Below are 22,944 nucleotides of genomic sequence, written 5' to 3'. Positions count from 1 at the left end.
GTTTGATTTCTAAAAAATATGCATAAAGGGCCATATTCTAGATATGACACCTGAAAGCTCTGTGCAGAATGTATTCTGCAAGTGGCACCTATATTTAGGTGCAGTATATAGAATATGCTTAGTTGATACCATAGCGCTTAAAACTACGCACGTCCATTTATACCAAGGGAAGCATGGCATAAATGCTGGCACACAGATTTAGGAACACAGGGGCTCAACCTCTGGGGAACAGCGGTCAGTGCAGGTGAAACCCGGGGTTGTCCAGCCGCCAAACGGAACCTGGTCCGAGTACCGGGCTCAGCAGTGCTCTACTTGGTACAAGAAATCACAACTTCACTTTCATGACTAATTCTCAAGGGGTCCTTTTTATTTTTTTGTTACATTTGTACCCCGCGCTTTCCCACTCATAGCAGGTTCAATGCGGCTTACATATTGTATACAGGTACTTATTTGTTTACCAAGTTGCGAGAAAAAGGGCCCTGCGCTAGTGGCAGGGACCATTTTTCCTGCACACTAGTGCCCTTTTTATCACAGTGGGTAAAAAAAGCCCCCAGCACACATGGCCATGCAGTAAGAGAACTCTTACCGCATGGCCATGTGTCAGGAAGTCCTTACTGCCACCCATTGAGATGGTGATAAGGACTCCCGTAATAACTCAGCGGTAACTGGACAGCACGCAGTGATACCCAATTACCGCCGGGTTATCGCTGCACAAGCCATTTCTGGGGGGGGGGGGGGTTCTTTTTCGACGAGAAATGGTGTGCGCTAGGGGCGGAACTACCGCCACTCTATACAAGGGTCCCTCAATGTGCTAATTATGTCCTACATGGAGTGTTTGCATTAAGAATTCCACATTGATGTTATCAATTTGAAAAGTGCTTTGATTATAACTAAGGTGTCCTTTCACTAAAAGGCAGTAGGGCTACCACGTGGGTATCACAAAGCAAAACAGCACTACCACTGGGCAATAGTTTTCTTTTTGCCATGTGTCGTTTCCCATGGTAGAAAATAATTCCACGTTGGGGGTGGAACTACCACCGGCACCTCTGTTGGGCCGTCAGTAATTCTGGGTTGCTGCGTGGCGTGCTGCACAGTAACCCTTTAAGAAAAGGACCCCTTAGAATTTAATGGAAGCTAAATCTGTTAGTGCACACTAAAGTTTTTTTTTTTTACCCCGCACTTTCCCACTCATGGCAGGCTCAATGCGGCTTACATATTATATACAGGTACTTATTTGTACCTGGGGCAATGGAGCGTTAAGTGACTTGCCCCGAGTCACAAGGAGTTGCCTGTGCCTGCAGTGGGAATCGAACCCAGTTCCCCAGGACCAAAGTCCACCACTCTAACCACTAGGCCACTCTTCCACTAGCAACAGTCCATGTAGAAGCCTGCCCTTGCAGCCGAGCAGGCTTCTGTTTCTGTGAGTCTGACGTCCTGCACGTACGTGCAGGACGTTAGACTCACAGAAACAGAAGCCTGCGCGGCTGCAAGGGCAGGCTTCTACGTGGAATGTTGCTAGAGAATAGCAACATTAACATTCCACGTAGAATCTCCAATAGTAGCAACATTCCATGTAGTATCTGAAATAGGGAAAGGGAACGGACTTGATATGCTGCCTTTCTGTGGGGTTTACATAGTATATACAGGTACTTATTTGTACCTGGGGCAATGGAGGGTTAAGTGACTTGCTCGGAGTCACAAGAAGCTGCCTGTGCCTGCAGTGGGAATTGAACCCAGTTCCCCAGGATCAAGGTCCACCACTCTAACCACTAGGCCACTCCTCCACTCAATAAAAAGTTCAATAAAAAGCCCTCTAAATGCAGTGCAGATATACATGTACGTCATTACCCTGACCACATTCCACCCAAACTATAATGAGTTGCGTAAAAGAATGTGCCATTCGCTCACTATATGTATTTTTATGCACTAAGGGGCCCTTTTACAAAGGCATGGTAGGCACTACATGCATGCAGAGCAAGCCAAAATGAGACTACCGCCACACTAGCGCACTCCCCCCCCCCTAGCGGTAATTTTGGATTTGGCGTGTGCACATAGCGCTGGGACAAATTATTTAAAAAAAAAATTTCCTACTGTGCGCAGCATTTCCAGCGTTAATCGGCAGTTGGTGTATGCCGACCGGTCACCACGTGTGTAGCGTGTGAGCCCTTTCTGCTAGATCAATGGGTGGGCGTTACAGGCTCAGGCCATAAATAGGCACGCGCTGGTTTCAGTTTTACCGCAGGCCCTTTTCCTGGCCCATTGAAAAAAAGCCCTTTTTCCCCGATGAGGTAAAAACTGGCCTGCGCTTGCCAAAAACAAGTACTCGCACTACCACAGGCAATTTTTTTGCCACTGCTTACTAAGAGGACCCCTTATACAATGGGATAAGCTTTTAAGAGCCCTTTGCCATAGGCAGTGCCGTAGCGAGGGTGGCTGACACCCAGGTTGGGTCGCCGCTGCGCACCCCCCCAGGTGCAGCATGGTGCACACCCCTCGGTATGCACCCCCCCAGAGCACATTCTTACTGCCATACGAAAGCGGGGGGCGGGCGGGAACGCCGATCCGCCCCGAGTGCACGTCGCTGGGAGCTGCGTCGGCTCTGCTGGTACCTTGCTCTCTGTGCCCCGGAACAGGAAGTAACCTGTTTTCCGGGGCAGCGGGAGCAGGGAACCAGCAGAGCCGACACCCCCCCCCCAGCGGCGTGCACCCGGGGCGGACCGCCCCCCCTTCCTACGCCACTGGCCATAGATGAAATAAGGTTTACCTGTAGAAAATAAAACTTTATAAAATTATCCCCATTTGGCCTGGATTCTGTAAATGGCAGCCCAAAAAAAGTGATCACTGAGTGCTATTCTATGAACAGCGCTCTGAGTTGGGCACCATTTACATAATAGTGCATAGTGTCAGGATCGGCATCCAATTTTGGGTGCAAGGATTTACACCAACTGAAACCTGGTGTAAATCCTCATGAGTCAATAAGGCACAGATGCCCCAAATTCTATAATAGTGCGCTCATCCTTAGTGAAAACCCCTGACACGCCCATGCTCCTCCCATGACCACGCCCCTTTTCAGTTTTCTTTCTGCATCTTTATTGAATAGTGCTTAGCAAGATGCACATGTAAACCCAAATAGTTTCCCGTTAGCATCGATCATTGATTGTTAGCACCCAATTATTGGTACTAATTGGCTCATTACTCAAATTGCGCACCTAAATTAAGCGCATGCCCAAACGTGCATGTACAATTTTGAGCACCATATATAGAACCCTGTGGTTTATGTGTAAAATAGAATTTATAGAATAATGAAATAAATGAATAAATTGATGACAGTTTTTTAGAAAGCAAAATGACGCTAAAATATTAGAGGCTGCATATCCTTAGTCTCTGGGACATTCACAGTATCGTTAATTATTTCACTGTTTATAATGGCTTATTATAAAGTGATAATAATGTAACTAAAAGTGAATTTTTAAATTCAAAGCATCATCAGTCTCAAAGGGGTATAGTTGATATTCTAACCATGCACATAACAAATGATTAGATACTCACGAAGGGGCACTTCTAATTCCTCTTTTCACATTAAGCCTGATTGAAGATGAAAAAAAAAATCATGGATTCAGATGCACAACCACAGATGCTGCTGAAATGGACATCAACTATAATCACCTTTCGCTGTTCAGCAACAGAATACTAACCATTCCTTGAGAACATTGAATTTTGCTACTAATGGCTCAAACATATTGTCAGCTTTTCCTGTGTTTTCCCCCCTTGCTTAACAGCAAAAAGTGGCCAAGTGAGAATAATCAGCAATGTGGACTTCTTAGTTTAAGTTTTACAATTTGTTTCTTCATCCTTTGCAAGCTATTGAAAACAGATCATATGAGGAGAGACTCATTGACCTGAACATGTATACCCTGGAGGAAAGGAGAAACAGGGGTGATATAATTCGTAAATGAACCTTTTCTGGAGATGGGAAGGCAGTAGAACTAAAGGACATGAAATGAGGTTGAAGGGGGGCAGACTCAAGAAAAATGTCTGGAAGTATTTTTTTACGGAGAGAGTGGTGGATACTTGGAATGCCCTCCCGAGGGAGGTGGTGGAGATGAAAACAATAACAGAATTCAAAAAAGCGTGGGATAAACATAAAGGAATCCTGTTCAGAAGCTTAGCAGAGATTGGGTGGCAGCACTGTTGGTTGGGAGGCAGGGCTAGTGGTTGGGAGGTGGGGCTAGTGCTGGGCAGACTTCTACGGTCTGTGCCCTGAAAATGGCAGATACAAATCAAGGTCAGGTATACACAGTGGTGTGCTGGTAAATATTTAACAACAGGCTCTCTCCCCGGTCCACCTCTGCGCCCCCCAAATTGCAGATCTGGCTATAGCCGGGGAGAGAGCCTGGGGGGTGGGGGCAATGCATTACGCCAGGAAAAACAAAATTAAATGATCCCAGGTTCCAATCTAATTCATGTTTAATGTGGGATAAAATGCCATAAATAAGTAAATAAATATAAACTTTTAATGTTGAGCACCTGATTCTCAAAGTGGACATATTCCAAACACTATAATGTAAATAAAATGATTTTTTTCTACCTTTGTTGTCTGGTGACTTTGTTTTTCTGATCATGCTGGCCCAGTTTCTGATTCTGCTGCTATCTGTCCTCTTAACTCCGTTTCCAGGGCTTCCTTTCCATTTATTTCTTTACTTTTCGCCTTTGTTCTTCATTTCTTGCCCTACATCCGTAAGTAAAAGCTGGGTCCTACGCAGACTTGACTGTCCAGTGGGTTCAGCTTCTGCCTATTTTCTTCATCCATGTGCAGTTTTTCTCCTCTCTTCCGTTTCCCTCATCTCATCTCCTTCCTCACTCTTCCCTCCCCTCCATCCATGTCCAGCAACCCTCCTCTCCCCCCTGCCCTCCCCTCCATCCACTCATGCCCAGCAACAAGTCAGAATGGTCAAAACTACAGAGCAGAGCCCTGGCTCCAATCTAACATCCAGGCCACTCAAACACCATTCTGCCATAAGGAACAGAAGCTAGCACCAAGAATATTTCAAGCCTGTGAATATAATGGCAGCACTAAAACAGAATTTACTGAAATACCCCAGATGTCAAAATATAGAAATCTTATGAGTATGGCAGTTCATATATATAAAAGGAAAAAAATCACTTCCACAATATCAGGGCCAAAAAAGAGCCCCATCCCCGTGAGCTCTTTCCCCATCCACACAAGCCTCAAACAGTTATATTTACATTGTTTTAGTATGAAAAGGAATAATATGTAACTACTGTTGTTTATAAATCACAAATAGAAAACATAGATCAAGGATCAACAACCCCCCCCCCCCCATCTCCCAGATTTTTAGTAAAAAAAATTGCAACTTAACTAGTTCACGGGGAAGCAGATCTTAGTTACCCAGTTTCACATGTCAAGCCATTTCAGACAAACTTATTTACTCATGTATTATGGGACCTGCAGCACTGAATTTTTCAACAGGTAGAATCAGGACTGCATATCCCACATTGCTTTGGGAAGTAAATTCCAAACCAAGACTGGTCAAAAAGTCTCCCGCATCCCCATGCTGCTTCCTGGGAATAAGTTGGATGCCCAGGGGAAAAGTAGAGGAAAATTGACTGTTAAATTAAAAATATAGCCTATTCTTTGAGGTTTACAAAGGAATTGTCTATAGAAAAAAAGAAATCAATTTTCCCCTACCTTTCCTCTGGTGGCATCAACAGGGAGGGAAAGCAGAAGAAGGTGGGGTAACAACATGGGAGAGAGAGGGGTGCGGAGGGGACAGAGACATGCCTGGAAAGTGAAGGCAATTTGGTGGGCACCAGGCAAAACACAGGGGGGGGGAGGGCGTGGAAGGGGAGAGACTTGAGACTGAGGCATTCCAGTGTGTAAAAGGGGACAGACAAGACATGGCTGAAGAAGGAAGGCAGCACACAGCCAGTCTCAGCAATAGAGGGACAGCTGAACCTGAAAGTCATAGTTGGGAGTAGGGCTGGGGTGCGGGATTGGGGCACCTTACCATAGTCTCCAAAGTTGCCTCCGGCTCCTATTCTGTGCGAGCCGGCTCCAGCACACCACTGGGTATACATATAAAGTAGCACATATGAGTTTATCTTGTTGGACAGACTGGATGGACCGTACAGGTCTTTTTCTGCCCTCACTTACTAAGTTACTATGTAGATCTGCAGTAGATCATTAGCTCTGGACTGTGGCATAGCCAGGACTGATTTATGAGTGGGGTCAAAGGTTAACATGGGTGAGCAATAGGCAGAGCAGATGTTGATACTGCCTCTAGTTCTCCTATTATCGGCCTATAATACAGCCACTGAGTTAAGTGGACCTAACTCCAAAATAGTGGGTCCATGGCTACCCACCTTGGCCCACCCATGGCTCTGCCCCTGGCTCCTTATACCTACAGTTCTATGCACCACTGTATTTCAGAGAACAAAGCCATACTATGTTTCTGTCTGATTAACAGTCCAAGGCCTGGCAATGCCACTATCCTGAGCTGTAAGTATCACAAGATACGTTCCCAACCCCAAACACCATCAACCAGCACTGATAACCACCCCATCGAGCATCATCACAAAAAGAAAATAAATGCAATTAGTATTATGAAAGCCAATCCACTGTATTCTACAATACGCAAGTATTGGAGGCGATATTTAGCCAGCAATAGAAAGCATTTCTTTAAAAGTTAGCTGCCGCCAGCTGAAATAGATCCAGATGTTCAGTATCAGCCCCTGTCCAGGTACTGGCACTGAATATCCAGCTCACGGCAGTGAGTGGCTGCCGTGGGCTGAATATCAGCCTAAAAATGGCTACTTCTGCTACACGTGCGGCCATTTACACCTGACCTCCCGCAGGTATTTTAGAAAAGCCTCTGGGCTGGCAAAGTCTTTTCTAAAATACTGCTGGAATTGAGTGCTTCCTGACCTGGACATCTCACTTCCAAGGTGTTTTGCTACCTTGAGATTATTTATTTATTACATTTGTACCCCGCGCTTTCCCGATCATCGCAGGCTCAATGCGGCTTACATAGTAACAAGAGAATACAATCTGTAGTATCAGAATCAACAAAGGAGGTATGTGGTAGGACAAATGAACAAGGGGTAAATGGGATAAAAGAGGTATGAGAGAAAGGATAGGGATAGGTAAGCAGGTGGGGTGATAAAGGAGAAGTTGGGACGAGCATGTGAGATTTCAAAGTGTTTTGCTACCTTGAGATTATCAGACATTGAGGGTTTTTTTTTTACTAAGGCACACTAGCGTTTTTAGCGCGTGCTAAAAATAAGCACATACTAAATGCTAGAGATGCCAATGTATTCCTATGGGTGTCTCTACCAATTAGCGGGTGCTAAAAACGCTAGCGTGCCTTAGTAAAAAAAAACCTCAATGTCTGATCATCTCAAGGTAGCAAAACACCTTGGAAGTGAGATGTCCAGGTCAGGATGAAGCAGTATTTTAGAAAAGACTTTGCCAGCACAGAGGTTTTTCTAAAATACTTGCAGGAGTAAAAGACCCCCTCAATGTCTGATAATCTCAAGGTAGCAAAACACCCTAATGACACAGTGGCTGGAGCCAGAGAGATGCTGGGACATATAGGAAGCAGCATAACCAGGAGAAAGAAGTGGTGGCAATCTTTACACAGTCACCGGTGAAACCTCACCTCGAATGCTGTGTTCATGCCTGGAGGCGGTATCTCAAAAACGACAGAGATAAGCCAGAAAGGGGTTCAGAGAAAGAAAACCAAAATGGTGTGGAATCTGTACCAAAGCCATATGTGATCATACTGAAAGATTTAAATACGTAAGCCCCAGAGGAGAAGCAGGTGGGAGGGTATGCTAGGAACATTTAAATACCCATAAAAGTGCACAAGAGGCAAACGTTTTTTTTCAACAGAAGAGAAATTGCAGAATTGGAGGTAATACTGTGAAACTCCAAGAGGGAAGATTTTTTAAAATGTCAGGAAATGTTTTTCCCAGAGAAATGGCTGTGTACACCATGAAGATCCTTCTGGAAGAGTTCATGGAGACAAAAGTGGCAATGGAATTTTTGAAAAGCCTGTGGAATAAACATAGAGGGCCCCTAGGAGAAAGAAGGTAGGAATGAAGCGCTGTGGTGACCTGAACGAAGTAGCAGTTCATCCCAACACCGTGGCATGACTGTTGCGTGCTTTCATGAAGACAAATGTGGCATCTTCCACAGAGCGAAAGGTGAAACCGTAAGCAGCAGCTATAACAGTTCATGTACCAAGCAACATGTATCTGATTAACAAGAGGGAACAATTTGGGTTTCTAGGTGTGTTGCTTCGATTTAGCAAGGTATCTCTGGTTACTGTGAATGGCTGTTCTAAAGTTACAGATTAACTTTGAAGGGATAAGTCCTGCAGAATGCTAGGCTCTTTTTATTTAACCGTTTGCCATGCCATCGTTTCTAGTTAAGTGACCATCCCCTTGGGATTACTACCTGTCAAATAGAATATTTTATTTACAGGGCTTAAGATGGCACTAGCTTTAACTGTTTGCAACCTGCTGCTCCAGAGCATAAAATGAATGTGAAAAAAAAGAAAGAAAAGAAAACTTAAATCTTCAGTTGTGGCAGGGCGAACAAGATGACGGCGTAACAAGATGTGCTGAGAGACGCTCTCGTCACCCGACTTGGAAAATAACTATTTCCTCGAAATATAATGCTGCATTCAAAGAGAAAGGGGTTGATAAGAGTAGTGCCCCCGCCTACCTCGACTTCTACACCGAACCAACCGAACCAACCGAACCAACCGGGTCTCGATCGTTTCTTCGCGCCTGTCTCCCAAAGTACAGGGGAAGTGGATCCCATAGCGGGGCTGTCCGGGGAAGCAGGGGCCCTGCTGGGAGATGAAGTATCCCTCTCTCCACCAATGTTGAAACCTCCTTGCCCGGCGTCAGCAGAAGTCCTAGAAGGAGAGCAACACCCTACCGGAAGTGTTTCGGGTGTGACTCCTAGCGAGGGTCCGGCATCGCTGCAGAAGATGCCAAGGACTGAGGTAGGAGCCTCAGAGAAAGTAAAGGAGATAAGCCTAGAGATGATTTGGATGAAATTGAATAAAATCGACTCAACTCCTCAACATACATCGGGCGAAGTCAGCGTCTTTAACACTAAACTTCAAGAATTCAATTTAAAAGTAGACTCGGTAAAAGAAGAAATAGCTGGGAAATGATTGACTCTCCAAAGAAATGTGGATGATTTGCATGAATTTAAACAAACTGTGGTTAAAGACAATACAGACACTCGTAGGAGAATTGAACAGATTGAGAACCACAACAGAAGGTTAAATTTACGAAGCAATTCCCCCTGTAAACAAATTATATTGTATTCCTAATCCTAAAGGAGAAGAAGGGAAAATGCAAGAAGTGGGGAATACAAACTTGGATTTAAACAACATTTCGGCCATACTTGAACAATCTTTGGACGAAACAACAATTCGGTCTACTTTGATTGTATCTCTAATATTTGAACAGGATTTGAATAATATTATGAAACTTTACTTTAAAAACTTGAAAACCTGTTTTGGTGGAGTTAAATGCAGATTTTTCCCGATGTGACAAAATCGACCCAGCAAAGAAGGAAAGCCTTTTTGGCACTGAAATCAAGAACTTTTGAAATAGGCGGTACATTTTTTTCTAGCTTATCCCTGTAAATGTATTGTTAAACTGGGACAGGTTAAATAAACTTTTTATTCACCTGATCATCTAAAGCCATTTCTGGACTTGAAACAACTGAAATAACATCAATAATAAATATGGGAGAATTACGCCGCCTAGTTACCTTTGTTAATTGTATTTTATCATCTTCTCTAACTCACATCGCCCCCCCTTCTTTCGTTAATGGGGTCTAAGGCAGTAGAATTATTTTGTTATTAATGGTTAGATTATGGTATTGATATTTAGATTATTCTTTGCTTTAAAAAATTGTATTATGACTATATGAAAGTAACTATGTCTGTATTTCAAAACAAGTGTACTCTTGTTAAAATTTAAAAGTTAATAAACAAATTAAAATACATAAATCTTCAATTGTGAAGCCATTGTGGAACGTGTACATTACATGAGGACTGAAAAACTCTGTAAATCCCTGGGGAATTAGAGCTAAATAAGACCTTAAGGACCTATTTAATTTAAACAATTTCAGTCACTGTGCAGGGAAGCAGGACTTTTGTACTTCAGATGATCAAATCGACCAATTCAATTGTCAATTTGGTCTTTTGTTGCACACAAAACCTCTCTATGTGTATAATAACCTTTGAAAAAAAATCTCTTTCATGTGAATGATGTTCAGTGACTATGATAAAGTAGAGGAAAGAGCAGCTTTGCTGGCAAAACAATCTAGCAAAGAAGCCAAATGGTCATTTTTATTGTTATGGAACAATATATATATACTTTTATGGCAAGGATAGTACCTATTTGAGGGATTTGCAGTAATTACTCATTGGCTGCTATAATTTAGAATAAACAGAGGCACTCATTCATCAATTGCACTGAATGAAACTAGAGTAACCACCCAGAAAAATAACCGTATATTTGGTTGTCTATACACTTTGTTTCCAGCAATAGCTCAGCAGTCCTTAATTTGTTCCAATGCTGAGTGGATAAAATTCACGGATGTTTTCACAAATCTGGTTGCGGTCGTTTTTGGTGAGCACGGGGTTAGGGGGTGGGAGATTCAGCATACTGACAACCTACAGAGGACTATAGGTATCGCTGGGCTGTATTTGAAGGCTGCTGCCGTTAGGAGAACTATTATCGAAGCCATGCACAGGGTAAAAAAAAAAATGTTTTACCTCTATTAGGAGCCCTGTAACTAAAGCGCATAGGCACCTACACGCGTTCAACATGTGTCAATTTGGAACTACCATCCGGCTACCATGTGCCCCGGGGCAGTAATTGAATTTTTACGTGCATCCAATATGCACAGCGGAGGAGTGGCCTAGAGGTTAGGGTGGTGGACTTTGTTCCTGGGGAACTGAGGAACTGAGTTCAATTCCCACTTCAGGCACAGGCAGCTCCTTGTGACTCCGGGCAAGTCACTTAACCCTCCATTGCCCCATGTAAGCCGCATTGAGCCTGCCATGAGTGGGAAAGCGCAGGGTACAAATGTAACAAAAATAAAATAGATACTATTGGAGATTCTACATGGAATGTTGCTACTATTGGAGATTCTACATGGAATGTTGCTATTCCACTAGCAACATTCCATGTAGAAGGCTGCGCAGGCTTCTGTTTCTGTGAGTCTGACGTCCTGCAGGACATCAGACTCACAGAAGCAGAAGCCTGCGCGGCCACATTGGTGATCTGCAAGGGCCGACTTCTAGTGGAATAGCAACATTCCATGTAGAATCTCAAATAGTAGCAACAGTGGAGGAGTGGCCTAGTGGTTAGGGTGGTGGACTTTGTTCCTGGGGAACTGAGGAACTGAGTTTGATTCCCACTTCAGGCACAGGCAGCTCCTTGTGACTCCGGGCAAGTCACTTAACCCTCCATTGCCCCATGTAAGCGGCATTGAGCCTGCCATGAGTGGGAAAGCGCGGGGTACAAATGTAAAAAAAAAATATATTTTTTTTGATTTTCTATCATGTGGCACCAACCAGGCAGTATTCGACAGTGTACGCACGCTGACGATTACTGCCTGGTTAATGTGTGAGACCCTACCGCTAAGTCAATGGGTGGTGGTAAGGTCTCAGGCCCCAAATGGATGCACACCAATTTTTATTTTGCTGCGTGTCCATTTTTGGCCCCCCAAAAAAAGGTCTTTTCTGCAGACGCGCTGAAAAATGGATCTGCGCATGTCCAATACACGTGCCTATAATAGTGCAGCTAGCCATTGATGAATATCATATATTTTTATAGAGTACCCTCAGATATTACCCACTCTTTTAAGCAGACAATAGTGCTGCTAGCTGGTGGTATAGCACTTCTTTCATCGGGTTACTCTTTAAAGGGTCTTTTTATTATTTTTTGTATAAATTGCAAAAAACCACCCAAGTGCTATTAATATCGTATCTTCCATGATACTTTTTTTTGTAGTTTAACCTGCACCTGATATTCACACGTAAAAACAAAAATGGCAAAATATTGTAAATCACTGTGCACTTAAGTGCATTAGTGTGATTTACAATATTTTGCCATTTCATTCTAAATTGCCGCATTGATGTATGCTATTGACTTGGTGTAAGTGGGCTCACCTACTCAATGCTACCCATTCTGAAATTCTTTGCCAAAGAATGTGTTAAAAGCACTTAGCCTAGCAGAGTTTAAAAAAAGTTCTGGCAAGGTTCCTAGAAGGAAAGCACAGAAGCCATTATTAAGATGGACTTGGGGGAATCCACTGCTTATTCCTGGGATAAGCAGCATAAAATCTGTTTTACTCTTTTGGGATCTTACCAGGTTCTTGTGACCTGGCCTGACCACTGTTGGAAACAAGATACTGGGCTTGATGGACATAAGTACATAAGTATTGCCACACTGGGACAGACCAAAGGTCCATCAAGCCCAGCATCCTGTTTCTAACAGTGGCCAATGCAGGCCATAAATACCTGGCAAGATCCCAAAAAAGTACAAAACATTTTATACTGCTTATCCCAGAAATAGTGGATTTTCCCCAAATTCAATTTAATAATGGCCTATGGACTTTTCCTTTAGGAAGCCTTCCATACCTTTTTAAAACTCTGCTAAGCTAACCACCTTTACCACATTCTCTGGCAACAAATTCCAGAGTTTAATTACACGTTGAGTGAAGAAAAACTTTCTCCGATTCATTTTAAATGTACTACTTTGTAGCTTCATCGCATGACCCCTAGTCCTAGTATTTTTGGAAAGCGTAAACAGATGCTTCACATCTACCCGTCCCATGCCACTCATTATTTTATAGACCTCTGTCGTATCTCCCCTCAGCCGCCTTTTCTTCAAGCTGAAGAGCCCTAGTCACTTTAGCCTTTCCTCATAGGGAAGTCGTCCCATCTCCTTTATCATTTTTGTCACCCTTCTCTACACCTTTTCTAATTCCGCTATATATTTTTTGAGATGCAGCAACCAGAATTAAACACAATATTCGAGGTGCGGTCGCACCATGGAGCAATACAAAGGCATTATAACGTCCTCATTTTTGTTTTCCATTCCTTTCCTAATAATACCTAACATTCTATTTGCTTTCTTAGCTGCAGCAGCACACTGAAAAAAGGTGGGAAAATGTGGGATACAAATATATATAACAAATAAATAACGCTGAGCAGGACCTTTGGTCTGTCCCAGTAGGGCACCGCTTATGTTCTTAAAGTTGTTCTCCACTTAGAATAATAGTAGATTGTGTGGGCTTTAAATAAATAAAAGTGGGTCTCTTTCCTGTGTTTTGTCAAGTGGTGAAGAACCTACAGGTTGTAAAACCAGAGCACAGAATATTAGTAAAACTAATCCAAGTATATCAATTAAACTAATCATACAAAATACAGGCATACCACAAGATTAATAATGTAGCCGTTAAAAGTAACCACAAAAGCGTACAAAGAAAAAAAAATTGTGCAGATTCTAAGGAACTGTTTGATGCACTGAAACAAATGTACTGAAATCAGTCTCATTCATGAAGAGGTCAAACTTCAGAGCAAAACTTAAGAAAGAGCTTGCATTAGCATGCCAAAGAACACCATCAGTTCAGAGTTACTTCTGAAATGTACTTTGAGAGCTGAGATGGTGTCTTTAGGTCTGTTATCTCAGCGTGCAGGAAAGAAATAGCTGAAGGCTAATTTGTATAGCAACAATTAAAACAGGTTATTTCAGACATCAAATAGGAAAGTGTAATATGCCCCCCCCCCCCCCCCAATCTAGCATATCTTATTAAAGGATAGAAAAGGTATGTCAACATGTATACTCTAGAGACTTACCAAATTTTGGTTTCAGTTTCAGTGCGGAAACTGGCTTGAAATACATATTTGGCTTTGTTTTGGCCTTGGTTTCAGCTGAAAATGACAGTATCCTTTCGGTTGAAATTGAAAAGTGCTGTGTCTCATAGCTCCTTTGCTCCCTCTTTCAAACAGAAACAGCCTCCAAGCCCTCTCCCCCAAACAGAAGTAGCCTCTACTCTCTCCCCCCAAAAACAAAAGTAGCTCCCATCACCCTCAAACTGAAGTAGGCTCTCCTGGACCCCGCTGAATGAGTAGTCCTACTCATGGACACCCCCTCCTCTCTCACTTGTGGTCTAGTGGTGAAGATGGGGCAGGAGCTCCTGCTCATGCCAGCTCCAATCTCAAAATTGCTGCCACACTTGTGTAAGGTGGCCCAGGGGAGCCTACATTTGGGTGGGAGGGTGGTACTGGTAGGGGGTGGTTCTGAGAGGGATGCTACTCCTGTTCAAGGGCAGAGGTAGGGAGGGGCCATAGCACTGATTAGGGGCCATAGCAGTTGATTTCAATTTTCGGGTTTGGTTTGGCCAAAACTGAGCAACAAATTTCATTTTCAGATTCAGTTTTGGCTGAAACCCAAAAAAGCAGTTTTTGGTCGCTCTCTAGTGTACTCTCTGATTCTATAATAGGGCACCTAAAGTTAATTTATTTATAGTATATCAAATCAAGTTGAAATATGAATATGAAATTTCAGATTTATGTACTTGCCTTACCAAACCCAAGCTCATTGCTAGTGACATTGAACTGCAGTAGATTGCTTCCTGCCCCAAAGACCTTCCAATGAAGCTGAGGCAATGGACAGTGAGTTTACTTTCTTAAGGTCACACAAGGAGTGGGAAAAAATTGGATTTTAACCCTAGCTTCCATGCATCTCAGTCTGCTGTCCTAACCACTAGAATTGTTCATGGTTTTTTTCATGATCTTCATGGGAAATGCAATTTCTATGGACTTTGCAAGTTAGTCATTTATTTGTATGTTTGGTTTTATATATTGTTTTATCTGCTGATTTAATATTCTACACTGCCTTGATGGTTTACCGAAGGGTGGAATATCACATTTTTCTAAATAAATAAATTAAATTAAATAAATAAATAAATCTATTAATCTATTGAGGGGATTGGGGCTGGAAGGTCTATCATGAGGCCATCAGGAGTAGGCAATGGATGTAGAGGAGGGAATCAGGGGTGGGAGATGGATTTTAGGGGAGGTTGAGGAGTGAGAGATGGATGTTAAGGAGGGGGTCAGGGAGTGAGACTTGATGCTGGGTGTGGGGCAATGGGAAAAGGATGATGCCAAGGGGACGTCAAGGGATGAGGGGGATGGATTTTGTCAGTAGCTTTACCCATGCACAATGTTTCCGTATATGATGCTTTTTAAAATCAATACCCCCGTGGGACATGGAAGGACATAGATATACAGTCCATATATTTTACAAGAGGTTCTGCATTTGGCACAGTCTTTTCAAATTACAATGGGAATTTTCCACATCCTGACACGTCTTAATCCCCTCACCATATCCTATCTAAAATTAGATTTTATGGAGGTAATTCTATAATTTGGGGCCTTGATGTTCCTGCCACTGTCGCACATCAATAATTGGTAGTTATATATAAATGTATACTAGGTGCTATTCTTTAAAGCAGCATCTAAGTGCTATAGTGAATAACAGCAAGGGGTTGTATACGTAGGCTGAGTATTGGTGGGTCATGGGTGTTTCTCCAAGTGACATATGTAATTAATAGAATATTATCAGTCAAGTGCATCACTTGGTGCATGTAGACACACCCATTTACAACTTCCATTGACATGGCATTAATGGTCATGACTAAACTGAGGCACCCATGAGAACTTACATTAGTATTCTATAACAGCATCTTGGTACGCAGATGTCATTATAGAATCGGTGCCCAGTGCACGGCATCTGGGCACCTAATTGGAGGCATCAATCTATAGAATTCCCTGCTATATGGATAACTTATCCATTTGACTTTGATCAAGAAAACAGTGTAAGGGCTTCATCTCCTAAGGCTCGTCTCCCATTCTCTTCTGGGGGGGGGGAGCGTTGTATGTGTGACTTGGTGTATATTCAATGGTACCAGTCATTAAAATGGTGCCACTGAATGTGTAAATATGAAACAACCATGTTGTTGCTCATATGCATAACTCAGGTCTGCTTTTTTACCAGCCTAAATTGTGCAAATGCATTATCCCCTGGATTCTATATGTCGCGCCTAGCATTCTGTGCCGAAATCTAAGTGTGTTCCATAACAGTGCCTTATATAGAATCTGGCCCTATATGTCGAGTGGCTGAATTTCCTTGCTTTTGTACTCTTTACGTATGTGCTAGCTGACGGATCTCCTAACTGTGCTTCCTAATATACACATATATTTTATGTATGATAGTCCATGATGGCATGTTAACATATGAAATTATACAACTAAACATAAAAATTATTATTTTTTGAAAGACTGATGCTTTTGGCATCGTCCTTTATATTTTGCATTGTATTGGGTTTTTGTTTAGACTTTTATGTATTTATATATGCATATACAGATATATATTTATGTACAATTTCAATCAGTTTGATCATTTTTATATTTTTCTTTAATTATTCATATGGTTTACTGATATCTTTTTTTTGTAGACTCCTGAGGCAGGCTCTTTGGGGCGAAACACGGTGCCAAGTCTTTTATGTAACAGCAACAAAGGACTTTTTTTTATGTGTCATATGAATTAAAGCATTGGTTTATAGTTTTAAGTTCTGTTTGTTTGAACCTTCTTCCATTTCCCGCTCTTTGTTTCCTTGTTGTTCCTTTTGTGGGATTTGTGTGTTCAGTCACCACGTGGTTTCATCCTAATAAAGAAAACATGGCACCCAAAACCTAATCACAAAAGCATTGCATTAATCTAGTAAAGAAATATCACTTACAACTTATTTATGGACCCCCTTTCTGCATGTAGGCCTCTCTACAGCAATAATAATAATAATCAAACATATAAATGGCGAGTGACCGACTCACTCGCAAATGCGCAGTACAGACTTCCCTCTCTGTCCCGCCCCCGCGTCAATATGTGATGACAAGGGCGGGACAGAGAGGAAAACTGCGCCGCCGAGGTTGATACCGCTCCCCCCGCCCGCCTGAGATCGCCGCTACCGTTCCTCCCCCCCACCCGGCCCGGGCCCTCTCTCCGCTACTAACACATCCATTCGCCGGAACGCAGCATGCACATCAGCTGAGCTGCCGTCGGCCTTCTTTCCCTGCCTGTGTCCCGCCCTCGCTGACGTTACGTCACAGGAGGGCGGGACACAGGCAGAGAAGGAAGGGCCGACGGCAGCTCAGCTGATGTGCGTGCTGCGTTCCGGCGAATGAATGTGTAAGTTTAGTAGCGGAGAGAAGGCCCAGGCCAGGTGGGGGGATGGCGGCAACTCCGGGGGTGGGGGTGGGGGACGGTAGCGGTGGCGACCTCGCGGGGAGGAAAACCCCAATACCAGCCCGTTTTTACGGGCTCAACGGCTAGTAATAATAATAATATTAAGAAACAGACAATACCTGAAGTGTCTCCTGGTGGTCTGGCAGCTTTTCCATTGTTGTTTTGGCCCATGTATGGTTCCGTTGTGCTAATCCTACCGCGGCTGGCTTTGTTTGTATTAATCCCTGGAATCTGTGATGTTGTGAATCCTTTTGCCTGTAGTGTTGTGGCAATGATGGTAGTGGTGCTGGTGGTGGTGGTGGCCACCGTTGTTGCTCTGGCTTTAAGGGTGGAGGTTTTGGTGATTTCATGATTCCCAGGAGAGGTACTGGATTCAACTAACTCTTCTTCCCCTGTGGGACCCCAGATGATAAATTCCGATATAGTTGTTGGTTGACTCTGCCGATCCAAAATGGATTTGTGGTATTTGACATCATCCCAGGCGCTCCTCAGGAGCTGCCTTTTTTGTCTTTTGAAATAAGTCATCCCACCCCTACTTGTTGTCCCCTGTAAGACGGAAGGCATTGATTTGGCAGTGGAATAATGCTTTGACAGCATATTTTTGTAAAGAAAGCCTCCTAGCTGGTCTCTGGCTTTGTGGTGCCTTTTTAAATGACGCACTTCTTTGTTCCTGTGATAATGCTTTTCAGAATGAAGAGCCAGGTTCCAGAAAGGGTTTGCAATTCTCAACTGCTGTCCATTTCTAAAGCTCCACAAGGGACTGCTGGAAGATCTGTGTCGTTGTAAAGGTCTTTGCAAGTGTTTGAACCCTTGTCCTTGAGATACAGAGTCACAAGTTGTAAAATCCATGGCTACTTGAAACATGGCTATTAGTATCCACGCATGACTTCCTAATGGATGGCCTGCCCTGCAGACAGAGAGCGAACTGGGGGAAAAGAAATACAGAGTTTTAAAATTTTTTACTTTAGTGTTGACCATGCTTTTAACTTGACAATTTAAATTCATTTGGTGTAGGAAATCCATACACATTTCCTGTAAATTAAAAACATTAAACATAATTTCATTTAACGTCCACGAAAATATAGCATGATTGTTTAAAAAATTATAAACATCAAATGTGGTCACATTCTGTGATTCCTAAAATAAAAGGTGATAGGCCAAATTGTTCATGTAGCCAATATCTGGCCATACAGGTGGCAGCTCTGTGAATGCTTTGGGTGCTTGAATCATCCTGGTATCGGATAACTGGCTGATCTGCCTCCAACATCATGTCTGTAGCTTTCCCTCTCCTTTCAGTTGCTCCAGGCCTTGGAGGTTGAAGAAGTAAAATGGCAGCAGATCAGAGAGAGCTGATCAAGCAACCAGAACACCCATGGAGCTGGCATCAATTTTTGACCACTTCTGTAAAATATCACCATAAGCACATGTTATCAGTTTTCTTTGGCTTTATTCTACAAATGTTGTGGGCGCATTTCTCCCGCTGACCCGTTACGGCACATGTGCGACACAATGGAAACATATTTTTACCATGCAGCCTAATGGGAAGTACAGGGAAAAAAAGAGTCCATGCAGTGGGAACACCTTGACTTTCACAAGTCTGAAATAATCAGAGAGGAGGTCAAATTTTTCATAGATGCTTTGGGGGTGACCGATCAGATATTCTTTAGTTTTATTGACAAAAAGGGTAAAGGCTGGTAAAATCATAATAGTGTATTTTCTCACCCTGTTTAACCTGATAGTACAGACACACGGCGTTTGTTCTGCCTCCAAGAAGGGCATCACGGAACGAAAGGTTCAGGTAGTGCAGTTCTGCTCTGAAAGGCCGCACATAACCTATCCATTTTAACCAAACTGTTCACTCATATTCCCAAATACCTTAAACCCTTTTCTCTTTTAGGTAATCTGCCTTCCACTGTGTTTTGTAGTTGAGAAACCCAAAGGTGGTGACTGTCAACGGATCTGGTTTTTAGAATCATAGCAGGTCGTACAGCTGTGGTAAAAGCACCCGTTATATTCAAAGGCAGTGCGCTCGCCATTAGCGATGGTATAACCGTTGAGAAAGTAGCCACCCACCTACATTTTGCCACCCTTTAACGTGTGCCTGATTTTGCCACACTTTAGCATGTGCCTGATTTGTATGTGTTTTTTGTCCTCAGCGTACATCAACCAATGGGTACTGGTGGTTGAATATCTCATGGTTTGCCGATGATAACTGTCAGTCGAGGCACAGCTATGGCTCTCAGTTTTAAACACATGAACCTGAACATGGCCATACACACAGAAGCAAGTGTGATGTATTGGAATGGGTCTATACATTTCTTTAGGGTCACTGCAGGACGTCAGACTCACAGAAACAGAAGCCTGCTCAGCCGCGTTGCTGATCTGCAAGGGCAGGCTTCTACATGGAATGTTGCTAGTGGAATAGCAACATTCCATGTATTTATTTTATTTTTTATTACATTTGTACCCCGCGCTTTCCCACTCATGGCAGGCTCAATGCAGCTTACATGGGGCAATGGAGGGTTAAGTGACTTGCCCAGAGTCACAAGGATCTGCCTGTGCCTGAAGTGGGAATCAAACTCAGTTCCTCAGTTCCCTAGGACCAGAGTCCACCACCCTAACCACTAGGCCACTCCTCCACCCTTCTTGTAGAAATTTCAAATAGTAGCAACAGCAACATTCCATATAGAATTTAGAATCTCAACTAGGCAAAGGGAAATGGGACTTGATATACCGCCTTTCTGAGGTTTTTGCAACTACATTCAAAGCGGTTTACATATATTCAGGTACTTATTTTGTACCAGGGGCAATGGAGGGTTAAGTGACTTGCCCAGAGTCTTAAGGAGCTGCAGTGGGAATCGAACTCAGTTCCCCAGGATCAAAGTCCACTGCACTAACCACTAGGTTACTCCTCCACTTGAAATGCTTGAAACACCCCCAAAGTTGCTACATTAAAATTATACTGTGCCGTAAAAACCTGTGCAAAGCTGTGATAACTGCAGTTCTTACCTCGGCTTAGTAGAAGGGCCCCAAAGGGTATCAAGAAAATCACCACAATTCTAACGAACTGATAAGGTGTTTAAATACATTTGAGCGAGGATGCATTCAAGTATGCTCCAGAACAGTGGTCTTCAACACATGACCCATCTCTCGCATACAGCCCCAGCAGCCCATTTTTGTGGCCCCATAGCTGAGACAAAAAAAATTTGAATTGGCTCACCTGAAGGATGCAGCACCATCGGGAGGTGGGTAGAGAAAAAGATCCACAAATCTCCACCAGGTTGCATATGTCTGCTTGCCATACATGGTCACATTGACACGTATGTGTGCCAATATGAGGGACACACTTACCCAGCAGAGCTTCACAGGGAGTTTTCTTTACTGGCCTCCCAACGGTACTGTGTCCTTCCCAATTCATTTTTTCTGCCATAGATAGTTATTAACCACTTAATTAGAATTAGAAACAATTGGGTAGGAAAGGAGACATCTGCTGTCACCTTTCTAGTCTGCTAAACCAAATCAAACCAACTGTTCAGCTCTTCAACCTCTTCCCATCCCTAGGAGATCCTCTGTGCATGTCTCCTGCTTTCCTGGGTTCAAGTCCTATCCTTGTCTACTCTCCACCAGCAGCAAAGTGGAGTCCATTCTGTGCTTATTGGAGTTGCTAGTAAGATTTGACCTAAAGTGCTGTGTTTAGCTTTGGGGGCTGCACCTTGGTAAACACATGTAGATGAGGGACGTGGTTTGGAGAATGTGTTGCAGGCCTTGTATTGTTCATGAAAACATGAAGAAATGAGACAGTGGAGATGACAGGGAAACGGGTAAAATCTGGATCCTGTGCATTCCAGTTGAAAAGATTCAGAGGATCATAAATAAGAATATTTCCTATTTTCTATTCCCAGTTAGTAACATTGGCATAATAAGATTTGAGCATCATATAGTGAACTTTACACACACACACACACACACACATATATATATCTACTATAATAAAACTCACCCTCAACGTTCTGAGGACACTGACGTCAGTGAAGCCAAGCCCTGACTTCCTTCAAAAAGGTTCAAAGGTTCGTGGTGGTGAAGCCACCAAAACCGCTCCGGGCCCCGCCCTCGAGGGCGGAGCAATGGCAGAACAACGAACGGGTTGGCAGAGAGGGAGGCAAGGAGGCGGGGGGTGGGTGGGAAATCACTCCGGGCCCCGCCCTCACGTCAAACGTCATGACGTTGGGGGCGGAGCAATGGCAGAACAACGAAGGGATTGGCCAGGGAGGGGGGGGTTGGCAGGGAGGGGGGGTTGGCCAGGAAGGGGGGTGTGTTGGCGACAAATATATATATATTGCAGGTTGACTGCTGCTGAATGTGAAGCAGCTTTGATCAAATGGCTTCTCTGGTGACCATCAGCTTGATAAGTCACCTTTAATTATCAGACATTGGCTAACAGAAAATTGTAATAACCAGCTTATAAAGGCTAACATTTGTCATCCCAAATATGGAGAACAGATTGAGAAACCAAATTCATTACTTTGTCCTCTTTCTCACTAGCATGCAATTCACCAATTATAAGTAGTTACCATGGTAACTTCCTTGTCTCATAGACCACATTGTGCAAACTCATACATGAATACACAGGGTTGCTAAATAGAGCTGCTTAGAAGCATTGAAATATCTTTTTTCTTTAAGATTACAAGTTAGGAAAGCAAAGTTGTCTTGAAGTGGGTAGGAGCTAGAATTCCATAGGAATGGTGAAGCATTGTATTCTGCATTAATGGATCCTTAATAAGGATGTAAATAAGGCAAATTATTTCAGCAAGTCATACATATATATACCTTCATCAGGATTTCTGTATTGCATATCCTTACTATATAATAAGTGATGGCTAGTAATGGTCAAATTGCCAATCCTGTCTGCCTAGTTGAGATTCTTCCATTTTGAGTAGAGCTTATAAATTTTCATATCCATCCAGATGTCTCCTGCTCTACTCCGATTTCTTTTATATGAACAGTCGAACCTTTACCTAACACAGTTTTTCATATCTGCCCCAAACATGCCCCAATATGCTAATAATGCTGGCCTTCTCCACCTTTGCTGAAAGGACCTATTTAGCAGTCCTTGTTATCATCAACTCTGGTTTAATTTCTTACCAGATCAAAATGTAATCTTTAACGAGCTTTGTTGTAATCCCCCGAGCCACTAAAATTATTTGATAATCCCTTCCCAGTCACTAAAACTTGCAAGTCTCATTCCAATATAGTAACATAATAAATCACAGAAGACGAAGACCAAAATGGCCCATCCAGTCCATTCAATAGTGATTTGTTCACTTCGAGTAGATGACCCTATGGATTCCTATATGGAATGTTACACCCATCCTCCCCTTCCCCTATGTCCAACTACCTGTTAGGGTAGTAACTGCTACTCCTCAGGCTTTTCCCAAGTTCATCGAACTTGGTCTTTAACCATGGTTCTTTGATGCAGGTTACCCCAATTTTCTTGAAAGCACGACACATTGTATTCAGTTGGAGCTATTGCAGAATGGAGCAGGTGGTGTGAGTGGGCAAATTGGAGATGTC

The 22,944-nt window shown here is 43.1% G+C and overlaps 1 protein-coding gene across 1 annotated transcript in view; it reads right to left on the bottom strand.

Moving 5' to 3' along the window:
- Nucleotides 1–22,944, bottom strand: part of LOC115482408 (adherens junction-associated protein 1-like) — a 192,383-nt gene that overhangs the window by 76,192 nt on the left and 93,247 nt on the right. Inside the window, exon 2 of the mRNA XM_030222155.1 lies at nt 17,493–18,298. Within this exon, the coding sequence (XP_030078015.1) occupies nt 17,493–18,298 (806 nt within the window). The remainder of the gene's footprint in view (nt 1–17,492; nt 18,299–22,944) is intronic.

This window comes from Microcaecilia unicolor, chromosome 13 (assembly GCF_901765095.1).
Source record: "Microcaecilia unicolor chromosome 13, aMicUni1.1, whole genome shotgun sequence".
NCBI lineage: Eukaryota > Metazoa > Chordata > Amphibia > Gymnophiona > Siphonopidae > Microcaecilia > Microcaecilia unicolor.
This window is presented reverse-complemented; position numbering and strand designations above follow the sequence as displayed.